Genomic DNA, 23995 nt, shown 5'->3' on the forward strand with positions numbered 1-23995 from the left:
AAGGTCACACACCGCAGCCAGTCTCTGACCACTGTGCAGTCAGTCTGTATTGCACTGAGGTTCTTTGCTAGTGGTACATTTCTGTATAGTGTTGGTGATGCTGAGAGGCTAAGTAAGGCAACTGTTTGCAGAGAGGTAAAAAGGGTGTATTTTCTATTCATTATGATTATTTCTAGCATCACCATACATCATGCATAGAGCTTGATTTGTTCACATTAACATATGGTTATCTTTTATATTTATGAATTAACCATGACACAAAGCAACCACATTAAAATGGGACACACACCATTGTGGTCTGTCTGTTCCTCTTCCTATAGCACATTCCATACATTAATAATCTACAATCAATTATGTGATAAATGCGATGACTGACATAAAATAATTTGATTAAATGCATCATCTGAAATGTACATAGGAATCAGTAGATACATGTGATAAATAGTCTGTCACTAATATTAATTTACACATTTGGTGAATTTCATTAGGCATACTTGAATTGTTAGATTTAATAGGTGTTCTTACCTACATATATTTTGTCCCTTTGATGCAGGATTTATATAACATGATATTATGCTGAAATGCTTAATTTTCTTTGTCACTTGCACATTAAGCCTGTCGGCAATATTCTGCCACGCTACCTCCCTTGCTTTATTAATTGCTGCAGTATTGCCTTTTTCTTAATTATGTCCTTATAGTCCTCATACACTTCCATAAGGAGCGTTTGCTCCACCGTAGAAAAAGCCTCAGCTCGCTCCTTTCCTTTGCTTTTTGACATTTTGCAACATTTTTGGCACTCGACTAGTTTGGGCTTTTTATTGTCCCTGGGCGCGTGCATGAGTTGAGGCTTAACAGGTGAGGCTTGAATTAGCATCAGTTGGAGCCAGCTGATTTCACTTGATGGAACGGGTTGGAGCTAGATTGGGAGTTGGCGTTTATTCAAACTTCAAGATTACATCTTAGTCTGGATATTCTTAGCTACGTTGATGGAATACCCCCCAGGTGTGTCCCTGACCTAGTACTGTTATTTACAAAAATAACAGTGAAAGTCACTGTTGGATAAAATGACAGGTTCAGGTCCCTAAATCTCCAACATGTCAAAACAACCTGTAGCACCTCACAAAGTTGTGCAGACACAACCCAGGCTTGAAGATCAACCATGGCCGAACTACAGTACAAAAAGCTAGTGCTTTTGGCAGAGGAATAAACTTGCTGCTATTTTTCTGTGTTTTCAGTTGGTCATAGTCGGTATGGTTGGTGTCAACAGCGTGGATAAAGGTTGGAGCACCTTTGCGTCTATCAGCTAGCTTTGCACGTTCTTCAACCTATGCACTAAATGTACAGAATAGAAGTCTACTGAAGAGACTATACTGTTACCGTACCTCTTTGCTGCCTCTACTAAAGCTTTCTCGTCTGGTGAAGAGGCGTAGTATTCCATGTGATTGGAGGAGAAACCATTTACATGGGAGAATGGGTCTCCTCCCCCAACCAGGCAGTCTGGCTGGTCGTAGCTGATCTGAACCGTGTGACACAATGACACCGCCTTGAGAAATAACAGTTCCTCTCCAATCTGGAAAGGGAGACAACAGGGAGAGATTAAGGAGAGGAAGGAACAATACTTTATCTGTACAATAACACACTGTATGTTATTGCTAACTTGAGTGAGATATAACTCCAAGTCACACCATTTGCGAAGAGCAACATCAAGCTGTAGCAGAGGTTGATTTGGGTGAACGCACATACTGTATGTTTGCACAATTTGTATACATGCTGTTAACAACAACTTATTGTATCAATCAGTCATCCAGTCAAAGTGATCGCTTCTAGCATTTTCAGTTCTACTTCTAGCACGAATGCATTAGTCCAACAATATATTGTGATTACATGAACAGCCTGAGGCAAAAAGCTGTCCCTGACATATGAGGTTAATTAGGTGATATGCTTTGGCTGTGCTTCTTTGATGCACCAATGTGAGTGTACATGTACAGTATGTATCTGACAAAAGAAAGTAAATGTAATGTGTATATATGCGAGTTACCAGATGAGGCGTAGAACCATCTGGAGAATCGTCAGTCATTCCCTCTGGTACCAGTTTGCCGTTAACTTCTCGGTACTTGGTTCCGTTAATTGAACATTCACGGAACTGCATCTCATTTTCCGTTAGCGTACCCGTCTTATCTGTAAACACATACTCCACCTAGGAAACGGAAACATGCAGATGCACACATAAGTTGACTTTTATGTAGTTAATACTTCTTTATGCTCTTGCTATATGTACACATGTGCTTGTGCATTTCTATTCCATACCTGTCCCAGCTCCTCATTGAGGTCAGAGGTGTTGACCTGAGCTTTCTGGTCGCTCTCCTCATGGTAAAGGTCTAAATCCCAGCCAATGAAAAATGAGCCCAGAAACTTCTGCATCTCCACAGTAACGTAGAGTGAGATGGGGATGATGAAGTTATAGAGGACCAGAAACGCCAAGAAGTCTGAGATGAACTTTAAGATCTAGAGAAGGATGAGAGTAAATTTAATAAGAATGAGGCACAAGAGGAAGGCAATGCAATAAGAAAAAAAGTGCACAGAGAAACAAAACAGAGAGATAAAGCAATGTGAACTAAACTTCAGGCTAACAAAAGTAAACAGCCTGAATTGTAGTTGGAAGCCAGATGGAAAGTGGGTGATACAAAACAGAAAAAACAACTGAGGAGGAAAATGATGATAGCTACAAAACAGGAAAATGAGGTAGGTTTATAAAGAAGTAAAGATGCCTCCAAATTTTTAAAAGTAAAAATGTTGCCATCTGAGTCATTTAAGATAACTTTTCAAGCTGTTGGTAAATTGTTTTTCTTATTAAATCTCAGCTGACACTGGGCGTGTGTCATCTGACATGAAAAACACAGAAATGCACTTGGCAACATCGTAATGCACAATGCAACATAATTTTGTAAGTGGAGGAAAAGATTAAGATTGCAAAATATATCTGCTAAATTCACATCTTAGCCACACAGATATCAACACTTCAACGACAAGTCTTCAACACGGATCCTTCTAAATCAAAGAAGGCAGGGTAATTCATTCCCATTACAGACTTAATTACTTTATGTGACAGGAAAGGAGAGAGAGAGAGAGGACCACAGTCTAATAGGCAGAGTATCGGTAGCTGTACGAAAGCCACGTTTATGGCTTGTTATCTGGAATTGAGCTCTGACTAACTTTCTTAACAAAATAAACTAATGAAATGAGCCTTTTTCTGATGTGTAAGAACAGACAGGACACGCAACAAAAATACTGTAGCTGTCATGGAAAACAATTTTTTGTCGTTATCTATTTTTTGGGTTGGGTTTTGTAATCTAGCTGTGATGGGGATACATGCAGTCACCATTGTAACAAAGCTTGCGGGTTTCTGGAGCACCTAATCTACTAAATGTAAAAACACGAGCCATTAATTTGTTGCTGGTATTCCACTCTCTGTCTTGAAGCAGAAAGGAAGGGAGTGTACTGGACTGTGATTTTTTTCCCCCCTCCTCTGTCTCCATACACAGAGGCTGCTGTTCTCTCTGACTGATTAGTGTTGGCAGGTAGGCTGATAGGCTGGCAGACTGTCCCCATGAAAGGCACTTCCTCTCTTAAGTCTTGTCACTAAATCTAAAGACACTAAAACTGCCCTAACAGCACCCTTCTAGGACTCTGTGTGTGTGTATGTGTGTACATGTAGATTCAAGGGTGGGCTCATCCTAATATCTTCACTAACTCTCTATTAACTTATATTGGCTGGAGAGAAAAAAAGCCTGTTATAATTTGCCATGGAGATTAAAGTGGTGGAAAAGGAGGGACAGAAGTGGAATGTTGACTAAAATCTCACCTCATCTTATCTGGGGCTGATAGCCCCCACTACTTACAAAGAGAAAATCAATGGGAATGCAAGACTTACCGGACTGCTGTTTCTCTCTTGTTCAGTCTTCTGGTTGTAGAAAGGCTCGTCCCATTTGTCCTCAGCCTGCCAGGCATACTTCAGGATGGTGCTGAGGACAGCCTCGAACAGCAAGATGCCCAGGTAGATGATTAGGAAGGTATTCATGGACCTGGCACGGGAAAATATTTTAAAGTTGAATGTTAAATTAAGCACATTATAAAACAGCAAGATGTTTGATACTTGCTTAGAGACAACAGAAAGTGCTCACTTCTCTACAGCAGAGCGTTTCTGGGACTTGCACTTATAGTTGAGGGCCATTTTGGACTCCATCCCCGTGTAAACAGCCACACCTGCAACAGCAAAAAGTATTACACCAGGCTTGTGGGATATTAAATAACTATTTGACTTTTGCACCAAGTCATGAAGACATAAGACACTAAATTTATTTCATTGGCTCTGGTTCTCCATGCCAACTAATTACGACAGTATACACAGACCATAGAAATATAATGAGAGTAGAACGGACATTCCCAATCAAATCAGTGTTGCAGGATGGTCAGAGCGGTGGCAATTTCTATGTGTACCCTTGCCATTGCAACCCTTGTAGCGGAATATCTTCTGTATAAACTTCCATGTCATCGACTGTAAAAATAATGGATGTAGCCACCGTGATGTCACCCACTGGTTTGTGGACTCCCATTTCAAAGCCTTGAGTTTGGCAGTACGGCCGTTGCCATCTTGTTTTTTGAAGCCAGAGGTGACCATATTTGGGTAAGAGGCTGGCGCTGTGGAGGGGCGAGGGGTGGATCTGACTGAGAAGCCGAGGACACTATCAGCAGACAGACTATCACTCGAAGCGGCCTACCCTCACTTATGCGTAACTTTAAGCCTTAATAAAATGTAAACAGGTGAGTCAGCCCTGTACAGTTGAAAGTAGCAGTAGAGACCAAACCCGTTTCTCGTACGAGGCTGCAAACATGTTTATTTTCTGCTGTACAGTTGGGCATTCTAATATGGGTGTCTACAGGGATTGACTGGCTTCCAGAGGCAGTTTCAAGTTGCCATTCAAAGAACTGCAGTACTTGGCACTTGAATGTTCATTTTTCAGCCGTGGAGGTTGCCACTTGTTCTGTATAAAGACACCCACTTGTTTCAAGTCGCAAACCCACTGAGGTGAGGTTTTGCAGTAACGAGAGCCACTGCTCAGCAGACAGCTGAAAGGCAGAGACAGACACCAGAGATAAGAGTATGTAGATTCACATCTAACTTTGTGTGTTGAGGGTTTATTTCGACCAAACCAGATAGTGATTGTTGGAAAAGTGGAAAGACTAACATAACTAAGTTAAGTTAAGTTAAGTTAACTAAGTTTTGGTGAATTTTATTTTGTTTATGTGGAGTTTGAATGAAGTGTGTTTTACGATTAGTTAACACAGCAATTAAGCTAATGTCAGTCTTAGTTTAATGAAAGAGAGAAACTTAGATTGGTGTATGACTGATTTTTTTCTGTTTCATAAGGAAAACAAGTGTAAGAAACCAAACCAGAGTTCTCAAACTAGTGAGTGTGACACACGTTACAGCCCCACTGACGTGTGTTGTCACCATAACAATTAACAACAATCTTCTTTTCTCTTGAACTAGTCAAATGACCATGGAAAACAGTTCAACGTCCTTTCTATCCATTCTATTTCTATGATGCAGACACACTAGTGAAGCATTGGAGCATTGCTATAAAAGTCTTCAGGTTGACATAATTGGACCTCAGCTATATGTTAATGAGTGGCCTGTCCTACACATAATGTCCACTAAACTTGGCTTGGTTGTGTCACAGCTGCAACATGGCTGTGTCACCTCACTATCAAGCTCCAGAAGCAGCCTGTTCTTGTGCAGATGTATTTTGTCTTTCTTGCTCAATTCAACTGGAAACTTCCTCCAGTAGGAAATAATTTACCCCCTTGCTGCTTCCCTCTCAGGTGGGGCTTCTGCTTTTGTAGGAACTTTTCCTTTGATTCTAACTGTATTGACTCACCAAAAATCTCTTTGGTATTTTTCAACCTGGCTCCTCGCAGCAGCAGATTCTCTGGGCCCAGCGGTCTGACATAAAAGCAAAAAAACAAAAACAACATAAATACAGAGAAAGATGGATGCAGCTACAGGATTTCAGCACAAACAAGACTCAACAGGACTTTGATATAAACTAAAATACTCAACACCAGTCTACGAGGCTCATACATCTTCTGTTTAAGTAATTAATCATTTTAATTTTGCTGCACATTTTTGTGTGTTGGTGGAAAATCAGTCCACTGCTGATTAAATATCTGGAACAGCTTCATCTCTTCAAGCCCACGGTCAGTAATTTTGTAACATTCTGTAACCCTCTACTAAAAGCCTTCACATTGCATCAACAATGAGTCACATAGACATTGTGGCATGTTTTATCCTAAATTATTGTTTCATTTGATTTGTCTGATGGTGTGGCCTTGGCACCAGCACACTAATCAGAAGGCCCCGTATCCATTTTAATGGGGGTTTCTGTTTAGCAGTGTCATCAGCTTGTCTAGCATACATATAATTATGAATTCAATTATTAGAGAAGGAGCAGCTGAATAAATTTGGTCTCACCTGACAATCTCCTCTCCTTGTTGAGTCACCGTAATCCGACCGACAAACCTGGAAAACACCAAAGGCATTTGAGTTGAGTGGTGTCAGAGAGACAGCAACTACGTTCACATGCACACAGGAAAGCAGGCTACTGGAAGAAATCATGCGAATGCAGGGGATCTGAGAAAGGCTTTTACGTGCACTTCAATAACCTGATTTGTTTTTATATATGTCTGGTCAGTAAGCATATTTCATCCCTGTCCTCTGACATGTTATAAATGTATTAAACTGATGCCTCTAGCGGACTGCATCAGTTTTCTCTGGAGCATTTGGACTAACAGAGCACTTAGATATATGCTTTGGTGTGGACAGCTCGTCTTTAACTGAGAGAATCTGTCTCAAATAAAAAAAAAAAAAAAGAACTTCAGCAGAGGAAACATACATTTTTAGACCTATCACTTTCAATTTCAGCTGGACCTAAATGAAGAATGATTTACATGTATGTAATCATTCCATAAGATATATGGCATAGTGTATACAATCAGTGTTCTCTACAGAAATCTAACAATGATTATCTTAGGCCCAATCCCATCTCTACCCCTTAAATCTTCCACTTGGTATTGAGTGCCCTTGTTTGTGAGATAACCCTTGATGAGGGAAGTGAGAAATATTAGGGTAGAGATCTTTCCCTAAGAAATGAGACACCACTTCATGCAAATTGGCGTGGCCGACGTGCAGGCATACGTCACGCGTGGTAGCAACACAAGATACCGGTAGTCATTCAGGTTTGAAAATGCCGGCTCCAGCGCTTGTGTTGTGGCATGTGCTATGTTTATTCTTCTCCATCTGATGAATCAACAGAGAAGAAATGCTGAAAACAGGAGGCGCCTACGACGTCTTCTAGTTCTGATCGATTTTGTTCAGGTAAGTCGATTTGTTTAAATATTTTGATGCTGTGTTCAACCTAGTTGCTGATGAGTTTACGCTAGTCCAACCATCTGTTGTCAGCCTACATTCAGATTGTACAGTAACAAATTGTTTTCCAAAACTTGCCCAAGTTGCTGACTTCGCAAGGTGTTCCGGGAAATTTCATCTTCCACTTCATTAAAAGTGTGGGTCTGGGCTCCCTTGGAATCTAGGGCGGGTTTTAAGTGTTGGAAACCACTTCCACTACCTCAATTCTGTTTTGGGACACCACAAGCCTAAACGTGAATGCACACAACCAAGTGCAAGTGGGTATTTCTAGGAGAAGTGTGGGTATTGGGACAGGCCCTTAATCCTTTTAACCTGATTAAGGAAACCAGGTTTCTGGTCCTAATATTATGTTGAAGAAACTGTTTTTAAACAATACCCATACCTAGTAGCTGACATAGTGTTGTGTGGCTCAGTCCAAACTGTGTACTGTATGAATACCAGATATTTTTTTCAGCTCACTCACAGAGTGGAAAGCTAGTGAGAGATGAGCAGATAATCGCTGAATTTGACAAAAAGTGTATTGGATTAGAATCGCTGACTGCACCTTTAAGTGCATTTAAAGGCAGTGAGTGTCAACCGAGAGAGAGACAGCAACCAACAGAGGGGGAAGGGAGCAAACTGCCACTGAAACAAACTGCTTGATCTAAAAATACACTGATTGATCCTGAAGTAGCCAGCTGAGACAGACCAGAGGAAAAGCAGTTGTTGAAGAGGTGATTAAGCCATCTCACCTCATCATCCATGTAATAACATATCTTACAGGGCATTTCTACCATGTACTATCATGGTGGCTTTTAAAGTGGGATCTAGAGACTTTCAGGGGTCTTTGAAGATCCCAGAAAATTGAGTCAGTGACAAGACTCATCTATATTTATAGTGTTACAGTCATACAATAAAAAAAAATAAAACAAAACAAAACAAAACAAAAAACTAAATGAAAATAAGAAGAACAAAAATCTTCTAAGATAAGGATTCTAATATGTGCTTAATGACTTCAAATGCAGGTTACCTGTACAAGTCCGCTTCCGGTTGTTGACACTCCACCACAGCCTGCAGAGCCTCCAGTTGGGTTACCGACTGACACACTGAGGTCTCCGCCACGGAGTAGTGAGTCTTCAAACAAACAAAACACACAAATACAGTTAAATGCTGATGAAAGAGAAGCATGGTTTAAAATAGAGTGCAGACTTGTGAGAAATGTTAAAGATCTATAACTAGAACAAAAAATCTTTGTGTTTATAAAATAACTGGTTTGATCAGTTGCAGCTGCTCTGCATGGGAGGAGGCTGCACCTCAACTGTTATCCTGGTCATATAGAGGAGAGAGAACATCAGGGTGGAGTGATTGTGATACACAGCAGTACACCTATTCAAGCAAACCCACAATTGGAAAAATCACAGAATGTTTGAATAAAACGCAAGAGCAACACTGCAGTGCATCTACTGCAAAATCTGTACTCCTACAGTACCACACTGCAGCAGTGGGATGCACTGAATCCATGAGGTTCCATCAATATATAATCAGCATACTTGACAAGGTGACATTGTCACCTTCACTACAATCAAGGGAAACATCCATGAATGCATCCCTATGCTGACTCCGTTTGGGCCTAGGGCTGGGCGGTATGGCCTTAAATCAGTGCGATTGGCCAGGCCACCTCCATCACGTAGCAAGGGAGGTGCGTGAGGCAGGCAGGCAGGCAGGCCGGCCGGCCGCTGGGCCCCGCTCTGCCACCGTAGCCGGAGTACTGCAGTATGAAGGTAACCACAAAAGCAGTACTGCGGCTCATGTTTACTGTGGTAAGTTACCGTCACTGCGAATACCGCCCAGCCCTATTTGGGACCACTGTTAGTTTTCTAACCCTCTGACCTACTTTAACACCCAGTATACTCTGACCCTGCCCAAAACAGCTGAGCCCTTTTTTTCAAACTTGTTATATATTGTATATTTGGTCAAATTAACCTGATCCAATACTGTGGATACACTTTTGGGCTGGGTTAAGGCATTCCTACATGAGAAAAAAGAGACATGATATGGGTGTGCTACTGCAGTATCACTGGACTACATATGCTGTACTACAGCATACAAACAGCTGCAGCTGACAGCAATACATAAGGATATCAAAAGCTGCAAAGATTGTACAGACATATTTCTAGGCCAATGCTAAAAATCCACCATACTGTATACTAAATTGAAACAGTGGCAGCTGTATCTCATTAGAGCTGCAATTAAGCAACAAAGCCTCTGCAGGACTGTGAGGGTAGAGGGGAGGAGAGGGGAGAAGAAGACCTTCTAAATGCTAAATCAAGAGGTGCAAAACACTCAAATTATATCATCATATCTAGTAATTTGAAGACTTTTTCAAGCTATGCATATACCTGTCACACACACAAGCTGGCATTACTAATGTGACAGATGCCCAGAGGCCTCCCAACTTAACTCTATTTTCTTGACAAAAGGCAGCAAAAACAAACACACACACAAAAAAACATTTTAAAATGTCAGAAAAATGCATGCACACAACAAGTTCTTTCATGGGAGGTTAATCCAGGAAATTCTTTGTTAAGGGAAAATATCGGCTACCCAGCTGGCAGTTACTACTCACTGTTGTGGGTGTGTGCTTTTTGCTAACGTTGGCTGCTAAACACGAGGCTATAGCTGCGCAGCAGCTCTTGTTCCCTGGTTCGAGTGGTGTGTGCTGTGCAACCATAGACTGTGTGTGCTACTGGCTTAGCTGCTAATGAGAGCCTGTAGCTGCAGAGTGGCTCGTTCTTTGGCTCAGAGGGTGTGTGTGTGTGTGTGTGTGTGTGTGCTGTGCTACCTTAAACTATGTGCTAACGTTATTGACTGAGCTGCTAACCAGAGTCTGTCACTGCACAGCGGCTTGTTCTTCAGCTCGGGGGTAATGTATGTTACTGTGCTACTGGCTTAGCTCCTAACGGGGCGGCAGTAGCTCAGTCCATAGGGACTTGGGTTGGGAACCGGAGGGTCGCCTGTTCAAGTCCCCGTCTGGACCAAAATATGGAGCGCGGACTGGTAGCTGGAGAGGTGCCAGTTCACCTCCTGGGCACTGCCGAGGTGCCCCTGAGCAAGGCACCGAACCCCCCAACCGCTCGGAGTGCCTGTCATGGGCAGCCCACTCTGACATCTCTCCACTTAGTGCATGTATAGGTCCAGTTTGTGCATGTGTGTGTTCGGACCTGTGTGTAATTGACAACAGAGTGAAAAATTGAATTTCCCCTCGGGGATTAATAAAGTATATATAAAAAATATATATAACAAGCGGCTTGGTCTTCATTTTGGCTCCTTCAGCAGACACAACCCCAGCATTTCAGAGCAGAGCATACCGCTTATTTTTTCAGGACTTTGAAATCTAAATTCATATATATATATATATTTTTTTTTTTAATCAATTGGTTGATTGGTTAATGACACATTTTTGTTTCATACAATTCCACAGATCAATAGTTAGTGGCAGTAACAACAGAAATGCTGCAAAAACACAGCTATAAAACATTTTAAAAAATCTTAGTTTTGTAAATGTGTTATTGTCAAGGAAATGCACTTAACAGGTCTGTCAGGCCCCAAGGACAAACTGTAGACTTTTATTTAATTGAATCTTAACTTTTGTTTGTTTTCATGGTGTGGGGCACCTTAAAGGTGGAGCTGTTGACTTGTGGCTATCTTGTTTACTCAACCAATGGTTGTTTGCAGCACAAATAGTAGCACTAGTAGTCTGTTAAAAGTTTTCACGTCAGAAACTCAGACACGCCATAGATATTCTCACATACACTCCCAAAGACAACACACACGCTTATACACAAACAGACCTTAAGGTTGGTTTCTCCATCGAGGCTGGCTGTGGTGATGTGACAGGTGCCATCTGCACGATCTGACGACAGCAGTGCCAGGTCAGCTGGGAACGTCTCATCTTTAGCTACACGAACAATATCCCCCACCTGGACGGACAGGCAGTAAAACAAACACACACACACCCCAAGGTCAATATTGTTACCTTATACACCAGCATTTATTTGATCTATTTTGAAGGAACCCTTTAATTACATTTTTTGTCAAGGGTGTTGAATTTCATTCTTAGTCTGAATTTAATTTTTGTAGTACTTATTTTTTGGGGTAAATAATCTCATTTTTGTTCAAGGCCAAAGTGGAAACAAAGTTTGTCAACTTAATGTTTAGAAAAGAACAGCATTAACCAAATAATATAAAATATACCCTTTTGGTTTCTGATTTTCTCTCAAAGAACACAGGACAAGTGATTTACAAAGAATGTACACATGCTTTAGCAGACAAAAAAGGAGTTTAATTTCAGTTTAAATTAAGAGAAAAAAAAAACCTCCCTCCGATAGACAGCAAGTCTCCTGGCTGTGACTAGGTAAAACTCTCAACTTGAGAGGTTCATTAACTGATTCAATTAAGGACACACGTCTTTTAGGCAGTGTTGCATTGGCTCCAGACACACTTGTGTCTCTGACAAGCCTGACCTCTGAGGATTTGTGTGCACGACAGTATTCTGAGTTACAGGCACATTATGGAAGCAGACACCTCATCAGCGACAGGAGAGGTAACATTAAGGCTGTAAATACGCAATTAGCTCAAGAATTGGGTACTATGGTAGTGGTCTTCAGAAAAATGACAGGCTGTAAAGACAAGTAATGCCAAGCAGTCCAATATGGACATGAAACACACTAGTGTAACTGTAAGAAATGCCTCATTCAAGGAACATTGCCATTGCAGGGTTTACTACACATTCATTTATTTGTGGCGGCCTGCCATGATTAAAACATCTGCCACCATGTTTTAATTTTTTATTTTTGGAGCTGGACCATTCATTATGTGTGCTGTTGGGATGTATTTACTGTTCAGTTATTATTTGCTCCAAGCTCTCACAGAACAGAACGCACTCTGGGAACAGACGACGTAGCAGAACATCAGCCGCAGTTAAAGTGAAACTTAACCACTTGTTGCGCTAGGTCTAATTTCACCTCTGCAGGAGCTGCTTCTATCATTCATCAATCTGATCTGATCAGATCATCTGATCAGTTACCCACCCTGCATTTCAAAACTCCACAGACTGCTGCGGAGGGAAAAAAGAGCTCATGAAGAGTTCTGCCTCATACACACACACAGGTCATCAGCTACCACCACACATAGATTCTAATTCTGTGGGAAACACTATATTGTGTTTGTGTTCAACAGCCATGAACGCCCCAGTTTCTTGCAGTCCTTACATATGAAACAGAACTCTTTTCATTAACAACAATATCTTATATTATCTGTCTATACAGACTAGCCCTACAGAAACACCATAAGCACCAGGAATTTAACAGCAAGGGTTAAGTTATTTATGGCTGTTGGCTATGAGCTGTGAAAAAGCTACTCAGAGGTACTTCTAAGTACAAGTTTTTTTCCCATTAACAAGCATAATGCTTTGCTTAGGTGGAAGTAATTTCATAAAACCAAGTGTAAGGCTTTGACCTAGAATAACTGGTAAAGTTTCTATGTGGTTTTTCCTTACCCTGATGTTCTTGGATCTTGTCTGGACCAGACTTCCACTGCGAACCACAAACACTGGAGCACCATTCACCTCGTTGTCCGCCTTGTGTCTCAGCCAATCCTCATAGCCCTAATAAAGAAATCCATTTAATAACCAATTGCATGTAGTAACTGACATTAATATAGTATTATTGATCAACAAGGGCAATACACTACTGGCATGACTAGCCACTGATCTGAAGTGACCAATAACTGTTTCTGGTAATCCAAATGGTATTTATGTCAATGCCAAGTTCATTACTGGTCAGTAAATAAAGCTTTCACAACAACTAAACATTTTCATATAAGATTGTGATTGATTAACTGTACATGAATGGTTAAAGTTTTCTTAATGAATTTGAATTTAACTGTACACTAAGTTGAGACAAGTTGGATATCTTCAGTCAACTACAGTCTAACTTCAATAAAACTTTATGCATGTTATGCATGTTAGTTCCCCATTTTCAGCCCAACAAAGAGGAAGCCATAATGTGCTTGTGTTCTCACCTGTTTTATAGCAGTTACTGTGATCACAAAGAAGAGAGGCAGGCCGCTGGTGACTGGGGAAGTTGGGGTGTCTATCATTAACTGGAAAGACAAACACAGGGGCAGGTTTGCAGAGATTTCAGTGAATTGCAAGTGCAGTGGAAAAAAAAGATACCTGAGACACAGCAGAAGTGGGTGTGCCCCGTCAGAGAGACTAGACCAGAAAGACAACAGAGAGAAGTAGTGGCTGATGTGTAAAACAGGAAACCCCTTTAACTTCCCTCAAAGGTTAACTGTCAGTTCAGAATTACACACACACACACACACACACACACACACACACACACACACACACACACTGAAAGCTTCTAAAGAAACATTTTCTCGAGCAGACAGCTTTCCCAACCTCATGTGAATCAATGAAGAGCCATTTGTTTAGAAAGTTTTACACATATTCTCCCCAGAAGTACTGTGAGACAAAAAAATCAAAGCCAAAGCTTCCTGCTGGCATTTTGCCTTTATTGGACAGTTGATAGTATAGAGAGAGACAGGAAAAGAGTGGAGAAAGAGAGGCAGATATGGACGTGAGCCGGGGACTTTGTGGTCCTATGGTATGTGGTTATATGGTGCCACTCAACCATGAGAATGTCGCGTGTAACATATTTTTTGCAGAGGAGCTTATGATAGTTTAGAGAAGCACCAAACATGGAAACACATTCATATGTCTGCTTAGTGTTTCTGTCATTGCTTACTGGATTACATGTTACATTTTGTTGCTTAACATTTAACCAAGAGCGTAGTTGTTGGCTAGAACTGCATCTACTTCCTGGTCCTTAACTTTGAACAGAGAATATGGCAAGAACACATTTTTTCCCACATTCATAGGCTGTAAGATCCACATAAATTGTTAAGAAACTATGAAAGTGAAAACTCTCGCAGGGTAACTACACCCTACATGTAACGCTCCTTTCCAGAGGATTAAAAAAAATCAAGGAGTAGTTAATGACAGCTGTTTTACGCACAATTTATTTTTTGTTTAAATCATATGCAACAAACATTTAACACTCACAAACTCACAAAAACTTTCTTTCGGTATTTACATACATTATATTGAGACCAAGACTATTTTTACTTGGTTTGATAAGAGGAAGTGCAGTGCAAAGAATATAGGAATCAGCTATCTAAAAACAGTCAAACTGGCCATCTAAGAAAACATCATGTTCACAATGTCAAGATGAAAAGAGGCCCTCCATTCAGCGATTTGAGACTAAGCTGACTTCAGCTTCACTGACAAGTTGAGTGGGTGAAAAGAGAGCCTTTTTAGACAGAGTCAAGTTGATTGCTCTGGCTTCACTACACAGGCCCAAATAAATCAGGAGAAGGCTGAAAAATTTGAAAGCCAAATGCTACTTCAGCACAGGCTGACTGATGCACAGTGAAGGCCTAACGCCTTAGGATGGCTGTAAAGACACACATATTACTTAATGTGTGGGCGTAATGTTTTAATACAGAGGCAGACCTGTCTCTCTGCTGGTCCCTGGAAGTCGATGAGTCACTCACTCACTCACTCACTCACTCGCGCGCACAAACAGGCACACATTTGTATTGAGGGCAGGAAACCTGAGGTTGCACTTGACTCGTCACCATCAAAAGAGAATTGAGTGTGTGCATTTGTGAGTGTTATTACCTGCACAAGGAAGATGATGAGAAAATAGAAGTTGGCTATCCTTCTGAACTGCTCAAACAGATTCTTAGGGACAAAATTCCAAATTGTGTACTGAAAGGGAAAGAAAACACAACATTTAAAACAAAGACTAAGAAAAGGTTATTTAAGCAGCTCTTTTACAGCCTAATCAATGCTAGATGGATTTGCATTAGGAACAATTAACTGTATACAAACAAACATATAGGACAGGTGAAACCAGGCTATTAAAAATGAATACCAAGAATTTGTTGTTAAAGGTTACTAAATTTAACTGTTTGGTATATCAGACACAAAAATCACACTTGTCATATAAAAATCAAGGCATCAAATAACTAAAGTAATCATTTTCAGGTCTCCTCTTCAGAGAATTTATTTCACTTTTTTATACTTGTTGCCTTTATCACATTGCATATTGGTAGCTCCAAATAAAACCATTATGTAGCATGGTAGCATCAGTAAATTGTGATTCAAACATAAAAGTCTTATGGTAAGTGGTGAAAGAGTTCACTGAGCTGTGCTGGGCACCGCCCTCTCAAGACAACTGCTGTTTCAGACTGTTGTTTCACTGTTTGGTTTCAATTCATCACTTCCTGTGCGTGGTCTAGAAAGAATAGCTAATGGAAGAAAGTTTTTGTTGTCTTGTTGTGTTTCTGCATGCACTTTGAACGACTTGCTTTCACCTTACTAAGGTGAAGTTCATCAGATTAGTGCACCGCACAGAACTAACCTTGTTTATGTATGAGCTGTTTCTGTCTCTTTGAAATGCATGACTTCAAATCTACTTAATTCTGAGCCAGGTGACTTAACCCATCTGTCAATCATTTAATCAGCTGCCTAATGAATGACAGCCATCCCCGCCGGTGGCTGGCAGCAGCCTTTTTGGATTATTATCCTTTTGTCCAGTTAGTCCTTTAACTGACCGACTAATCCCCTCACCAATACAAATGTGTTTTTTTCTGTCTGAGTCGATCCTGTATTCAAGCCAGTTCCTTTGTAAAAAAATCATGCTTCTATCACTCAAAAAAAAAAAAAAAAAAAAAACAACAACATTTTTATCTCCTTTCATGTAGACAATAAGAAAATTATATCATAGTAAAAAAATGACAAACTGCCTCTTTCTAACTGAAGATCATGAAATCCTTTCGTGATAACACCATGGGTTAAATTCCAGCAGTAGTTTAAATAACATTTGGTACCTTGGAGGAAATGATTCTGTTGTCAGCAAAGCGTTGTGGTATGTAGTGGCCATGCTGGGGGAAACGGTTTGCTACATAAACCGTCCTGGTGTCGCTCTGATGAGGGGGGTCAAAGCCCTGAGGGAAGGGAAGATATATGAGGAGAGAGAGGGAGAGGGGTGGGGCAGGAGACAGGGACAAATGGAAAATGTGGAAAAGGAGAGAAAACAGGTTACTTACATTTCAACTCTTAGTACATCCCTTATGGTAGACATTTTCACTTATTTATATATCACTTCTTAGGCAAAAATGTACAAGATTTAATGATGTATTACATATTTTTTTTAGTTTTATATCACTGCAAACCGAATGTTAGAGTTTAGGATTGTTGGTTTGATTAAAAAAAAAAGCAATATTTTAACCTGGGCTTTGGAAAATTGTGATTGATGATGATATATACTGCGATTGTTCGAACATTATTTGCAGTAAATTCAGCCATTTAGTCATTGCCACAAGAAATGCAAAATAAAGTTTATCAAAACATTAACATTTTAAAACACAAATGAATTGCCAGAAAAACACAAGGTGACATTTTGGTAAAAGCAGTTGGCTAGCTGCAGCTAAGTATATCAATCGTGCAAAAAGTGTAATGTCTTAAGCACTGGTAAATATTAAAGAGAGAGTTATTAATATTAGCAGACAATGATAGTTTTTCATCCATTAATCTGCAGACCAAAACAGATAGGCCTATACTTTCTACTATTAATCTTTTTATTTTTTTGCTTAGTTCTGACATCATTGTGTGGTCCTGTCCAGTGTGTCACACTCGTACCCACAGCTATTCTAAGAAGGTTAAAGCAAGTGCTTACAATCATTTGCAAATGTTCTATGACGCAGATCCGACACACATACACACACACCCATACGCACACACAGAGGAATGTATCCGGGCCACGTCACTCACTCCCACACAGATTCACCTCTGTTCAGGGACACATGTAAACTACTACTGCCTTTCTGTTTCACTCTCTCAAGCTCTCCATCTGCTGCTGCTTTAATGTTTATTAAATAATTGCACCACACCTAACACTAAGACTGAACAATGACAGCACAAATGCTAGCCTGTTGCAGTTTTTACAAATTGATGTGCATTAGGGTCGATGAAGAATTTATCAAAGTTGCATGAAGGTCTTGTCTTTTCCTCTTACTATTGTAGCTGTTACAGCTATTGGAGCTTTATTAGCAGTGCTATTCTTCAATGAAAAAATAGGTTTAATAAACCAGAAACGGACATATTCTGCTGTAATTGGCCAATGGATCAGTTTTGAATATTGCAGAGCCAGGGAGGAATTATACACACGGAAACACCCACAGGGAGCTGTTAAAGGAAGACTGCTACAGGCTCTTATTGTGGGTTGTGACCAGCATCGCTCCAATACGTCATCAAGGTAAACAACACAGAGACTCAGCAGGAGAGAAGAATTTGAACCACACCAGTCTAACCAGTGCACCATCTAGTCGGTTATGGCAAACAGCAACATTTTCCAACTCACTGCAAGTACTTGAGTTCTGATAAATTTAGCATTAATAATGAGCACTACTTGCAGTGTTAAATCGGGTTATACAGTAGCCTAAAATTTGCTTAACATTTAATCAAAAGTTATGGGGAGTTACAGGTAACTTCTTGTGAAAAAAAGCCCACTCATTTTATCAGCTTGAATAATGCCACTTTACTTCTCTTTCTATCAGTCTCAGAACACAACTTTTTAATACTTTAGAGGAAAGGTCAACTGAGCATGTGAACCATGAAAAACCTTTTAAAGTAACATCCAGCAATCATACAGCTGCACATACAGTACTGTATTCATAGTTTGAAGCTGCACTCTACCACCAAAGATTACTGCTGTAGAAAACGGAAACTGGCCCAATACTACCACTGTTTGTTAACACTGGTTGCGTTTAAACATACATTAAGTAAAACCAATACCCTGAATATGAGCCAGCAATGGCAGACACCAACAGGCCAGGAAATGAGTTTTGTAAACCAGGAGTCTCCATACAGCCAAGCAGTTGTTGGGTCACTGGCATTGATCAACAAGCTATTACATCCCTGCGCATAGATTATGGTAATTTTGTACTTCAGGATGGTAAACACATTACTTAATACACCTTTACAGGATTACTGTATAGGATCTTGCTGGTGGTTGCTGCAGGAGGTAATTCTCGTTCCCTTGCTCCACCCAGTTTGTCAGACAGTCTGAGGAGAAGGACGTTCTAACTCACTACCACATCATTCAGCTATCAGCCAAGTTGCTTAATCATTAATATCTTGGCACACAGTAGCTCAAGTTAGCTTTACTGCTGGCTGAGAGCAAACTAAACTGCTGTGTTTAACTGTAACAAAGATGTGGTCTTGTGAAATTAAAGGAAGTACCTCACTCAACAGTTGTGAATGCAATGCAGCTTTAATGTAGTAACTGAGTTGGCTGACATGACAAAATGTTCTTGTTGGCTAGCATCACATCTGCTACCTTGTCTCCAGTCTCTATCACCACCAGCAAAGATATATGCACAGTTAAGGTGATCCCATCTACACAAAATTACATTCCTCTTCATGTGATTTGGATTATAAATGCTGGTGCTGCTGCACAACCACAAATCTGCAACTACTTGAACAGAGAGTGACTAAATGTCAAGCTGTGTCTTGTTATTCAATCAAGGATGGCCTGCTGCAAGCATATACACACACTTCACCACCCAGAAGCACTCGAATTGGTCATCTGACATCAATCTGTCAGTCACAACAACAGTAGCACGTGATATCCATCCCGCACAATAAATGATCATGGAAATGTACAGCAATCTCACAGCAGGATGATCTTAATAAAAAGACTCGCTGAAGTGTTAAATGTTCCTTCTTATTAGGCAGGTAATGCCATGCATAATTTAGAATCAAGATTTGAGACCATTAATTGTCCCTTTGTTAAGGCCTATCCTGAATCAAATGCCTGAGTTTCATGCTCCTCTTCAGACAGCATATATTAAATAACAATAGTAGCCCACAATATCTCAGTTAAGCCAAGAAAATGAATTTTACCTGCACATGATGCCAATAAGGAAAATGACATGTTACACACAAAGAGTGCCATGCTGCATTTAGCTTTAAAGGGTAATCTTAAGGAAGAAAAAAATGAAACCACCAAAATAAAGGACATTAAATTGTGAAAAACACATGCAATGGATTGAGCCTATTGCTGATTCCCAAGACATGCATCCTATCATTTAACTCTCTGTCATTGTACATACAGCCAAAACAGCACTAATTCACTTGATTCAGACGTCTTACTGTATAACTGTATACTTTGCTGCACTACAGCAACCAACAGGCCCCAATATTGAGGCTTTCTTTGTAATTACAGTCTCAACAGTTAAACCTAAGAGGGCTATAACTTTTGTATTTGCTTGCATATAAAATATACATGTAGGTTACACTTTTTTAAACATTCAGATGTTCTTAAACAGCTTGACATATTCAAGGACCAGCAGTCGTGATGAGCCAAAAACCTAACCTGATGTACTGAGTGCCAGATTGAGTTATTTGGGACTGCCTCTAGTTGGAATAACAGACTGAATAGACATATCTGAAAATTGCAGAGAGCTGATGTCATAATTGGCTGATGGCTAGGTGTGACTGGCACATAGAAGGGGCACTTAACCATTTCATTAAGTACACTAATGAGGTGAATCCAAGTTGGAAGCCATTTTCCATTTTTTTATGTCCTCAATTCCATTTATACCAATCACAATAGAGAAGATGGATATAGCAGGTAAAAGATGAGTTAAATAAGGATTTCAAATCTTACAGACCACTATGACCTTGCAAAGAGGCTGATACTAAATATCAGGAAGAAGTCACACATTGTACAACTGAACTTTAAAAGAAAATAATGGGTCTCTTCTTTTTTTTCTGGCAGTACAGCATTGACAATAAACATAAACAACACTGACAGTATAGCAACTATTTCAATGTGGCTTTCTTGTTAAACTCTGCACAGCTGAAATCAGACTTTTTATTCTGTCCCCTGACAGGTAATTACTCCCTGCATACAGCCTACAAGTTCCACAGTGCCTTGGGGGAATCGCTGCCCTGAACAATGGCTGGGCAACAGAACAGAATAATGCATCACCACCAAGACAACGCACTCAGTCGTATCATAGACTACGAGGCATTTAATCAAACGCCTAATCAGAGATGGAAAGAGGGCATTGCATAAAGAGCAAGTAATAAAGAGAGTGAGAGCTGCAACACAATGAGAAAGAGAGCGTAACAGACTATCAGTAGTCTGATGCGGTAGGTACTGCTTTTGACTGCATTACTGATGACAACAGCTAACAACATGACTACAGGGATGCCAAAAAGATATCTAACAACATGTGGCACAAAATGAAGAGCCTGAAGCAGTGCTACAGATGAAATGGAACTTAATAACTGCATCAAGGGTGACATAGGCTACTTAATTATCAAATGTTTTTCTGCTTTATTCCAGTGGATTAATAGGGCTGCTGCAGTAATATCTATAAATGATCCTGAATGAGACTGCTGAAGTGTAGGACGTTCTGCTCACTCAACAAGCTAAGATGAATAGTATATGTAATATTATAAATACCAGCTGACATTGATCCACATGATTACATTTCTTAGGTTTCTTTTCATTTCACTCGGACATAAAAAATAAAAACCTGCAAAGATTGAAACCTGATTGAGGCAATGCATCAAAGTGAGCGTTTTATAACCTCTAGGTTTTTTTCTTGCAACTGCATTACCAAGCAATGACTGTTGACTGAAAACACTTGTCTCTTTGTGCAGTGAAGCAATATCCAAAATTCTACATAAGCTATATCAAGCCTTGCTGTAGAGAAGCTTTACATTCGTGAAGTATGCCTTTGGGAAATCAAACTCAAGACACAAACTCTAATAATGTGTCACTAAAGTTATGAAGAGGACCATGTGAATTTGGTTGGGGGTTTTTTGCACTAAAACACACATCTCAGATGTCCTGAATATGTGAGTTGACTTTTATACCATGTGAGCATGGACCTGGAGCTGTCTGGGTGGTAGAATCAACATAAAAGTTTTATGTGTTTGGAAAATAGCCAGTAATAATATATTATCCGTGATTTATAATTTCCCATAGGAAATACTGGAGATGATCAAAAAGTTCCCATGTCACACTTGCAGAACAGGATGTCAAAGGGTTTTCCCAGTTGCTACCACTGCTTGCCTTGCACTGTAATTATATTGGGTCTTTTATGATGGAAATGCATTACTAGCATAATGTCAACACTGCTGGTGGAAGATGACTGGCAATAAAAGCCTGTCACGCTGCCGAACTCTACCACCTTCCCTCTCCTCCACCTTTCTCCTTAATGTGGACTGGTGTCACCGGAAAGAAACTGATAAGGAGTACATGAGGGAATAAACATCACTGCATTACTTCCAAACTGATAGAAAGGTCAGACAAATGCCCCCCGACAAACTTTTTCATTAGGCCAGTTGCATTTTAATTATACTTTTAATTAACTGGGCAGGTCAATTATATGGAATGGGTCAAAAGAATGGAGCTATCTCAAATTAGGAGGAGGCGGCCATTCCTATGGAGTCTCTCTGAGGTGTGCTTTAAGGGAGTGAAGAAAAATTAACCTCTAAAAGTGGAAAGAAACATTCATTGTAAGGACTGACAAACTTGCAGCTGAGACAGAGTCCCTCTACCAACCCAACCCAACCCAACCCAAAGTACACTGTGTTCTCAGAGACTTGGAAGTGGGAGCCCAGAAACACCTTAACATTGATTAAGCTCACTGGCTGTGGTGACATCAACACTTTGAACAATGTGTGACGAAACCCAAAACATGTAGCTACTCATTCATTCATCATTCCCATGTGCATGCCCCCTTCACTTGCTCACACACCCCAACTACCGGTCACATCAGTCTTATTCATACTGTAAGTGTATGCAGATTCTTATCCAAACGTTGGCAAACAGAAATTACCACAAAAAATCCTACCATGTACCACTGTGTCATTGCAGCATGGCTGAAAGACAAATCATTCATTCCTCCAGCATAATCTAAAACTCAATAGATCTTTTATGCCCCTTCTCTGTACTGGCAACGTTAAATCAAAACCAGGCAAGACTCATTTGCTGGGCATGGACCATCATTGTCGTTAACCTGCTCTACATATCCCTTTGCCTATCAAGGCGTCAACAGCCATGTTTGTAGGCAAACAACAGGTGATTACAGCAAATACCGGATGCTCTCTAAGCATATCATCATTCAGCGTTAACGTTAACTTACATTTTAGTTCGTGCATACAAATTCATACGAATAACGTTAAATGAATAAAGAGAAAACTAGGCCGCTCCATGCTTTCATAAATATTAAAATAATAAAGTCGTGAGTTGGTACTAACATATAACCAGCTGTTAAAGTTGGTTTAATGACTCTGTTGACACAAATAAATACGTCACTATGAGAGCAAACGTTAAGAATTAACGCTAACGTTAGATGAAGTGGAGTTAGCAACGGTTTTTAACTTTGTGAAGTTTTACATTGGTAGCCTCCCAGCTAGCGTTGTCTCAGTTGTGTTTTTACAGCGGCAAACGTTTCATCTGTGGTTACAAACCAAACAAACTTCAAGTCAACTCAAAACTACAATTCAAACTCAACCCCGGTCTGCTTCTTGTTTAGGTTATAACTCGCTAGCTTGGTAGCCCACAGTCGGCTAATTATCACTAGCTAACTGGGGAGGTAGCTAACACTACCTACACCTGGCTGTCATTACTGTGAGACACGACAATGTTTTGGACACATCGACAACAGCTAATTAGCTAGGTTAGCCTGCTAAATGTTGTCTAAGTAAAGTTTATACAGCTTTCATTAGGCTAAGAACAGTATTAGGCGACTGCTGCCGAGAGCTAACGTTAACGTTAATGAGTGCTAGCGTTATAAGAAAGGCAGGAGAGTAGGTTTACCAGCTGTTGTCGTATCCACCGTAGCATCCTTAACAAATACGTTCGAAGTAGCCAGCACAGTCGCTAGCCCAGCGCTAGCAACTAGCTACTCCAACAAAACCGTCCCGAACCATAAATATTTCCCCCCGCAGGCAGCTCTTCTCGGTCGCATCACGCGACACGTTCATGCAGTGGAACTGTGCAAAATTATAAATCCGGTCCTTCCCATTCCGCGGCGATGTCAGACAAATGATCCCCGGTAAAAGTGACAGACGGCTGGCCACGGAGTCTCAGCGAGCTACACTACATCTCTGCTCTGCCACGATCCGTCTCCCCCTGCCAGCACATACAGCTCTGTGCAGACACTGGCTGCTCTCTAGCGGCCTCTCATCGCCCCCTGCTTGTCTGTCTGTCTGCAGTCTCAAATGATAGATAGATAGATAGATAGATAGATAGATAGATAGCCTATGCATTTTAAAGAATTTGCAATTTTTCCACACTGTGCAATGATATTTATAAGCTGTATTTCTATATCTTTACTGTAAATATACTACACACGGTGTGTATTTCAGTTATT

The 23995-nt window shown here is 40.4% G+C and overlaps 1 protein-coding gene across 2 annotated transcripts in view; it reads right to left on the minus strand.

Moving 5' to 3' along the window:
* The window catches only part of atp11b (ATPase phospholipid transporting 11B (putative)), a 62288-nt gene extending 38535 nt beyond the window's left edge, over nt 1-23753 (minus strand). For both annotated transcript variants that reach the window (XM_050055894.1, XM_050055893.1), the window contains exons 1-14: nt 23440-23753; nt 16427-16543; nt 15213-15302; nt 13547-13627; nt 13023-13130; nt 11317-11445; nt 8496-8599; nt 6533-6580; nt 5940-6004; nt 4182-4263; nt 3932-4082; nt 2308-2505; nt 2039-2197; nt 1383-1570 (exon numbers count right to left, since the gene is read on the minus strand). In XM_050055894.1, the coding sequence (XP_049911851.1) occupies nt 1383-1570; nt 2039-2197; nt 2308-2505; nt 3932-4082; nt 4182-4263; nt 5940-6004; nt 6533-6580; nt 8496-8599; nt 11317-11445; nt 13023-13130; nt 13547-13627; nt 15213-15302; nt 16427-16543; nt 23440-23466 (1547 nt within the window). In that variant the 5' untranslated portion in view covers nt 23467-23753. The remainder of the gene's footprint in view (nt 1-1382; nt 1571-2038; nt 2198-2307; nt 2506-3931; nt 4083-4181; nt 4264-5939; nt 6005-6532; nt 6581-8495; nt 8600-11316; nt 11446-13022; nt 13131-13546; nt 13628-15212; nt 15303-16426; nt 16544-23439) is intronic.
* Nucleotides 23754-23995: the final 242 nt, after the last annotated feature.

This window comes from Epinephelus moara, chromosome 10 (assembly GCF_006386435.1).
Source record: "Epinephelus moara isolate mb chromosome 10, YSFRI_EMoa_1.0, whole genome shotgun sequence".
Lineage (NCBI taxonomy): Eukaryota > Metazoa > Chordata > Actinopteri > Perciformes > Serranidae > Epinephelus > Epinephelus moara.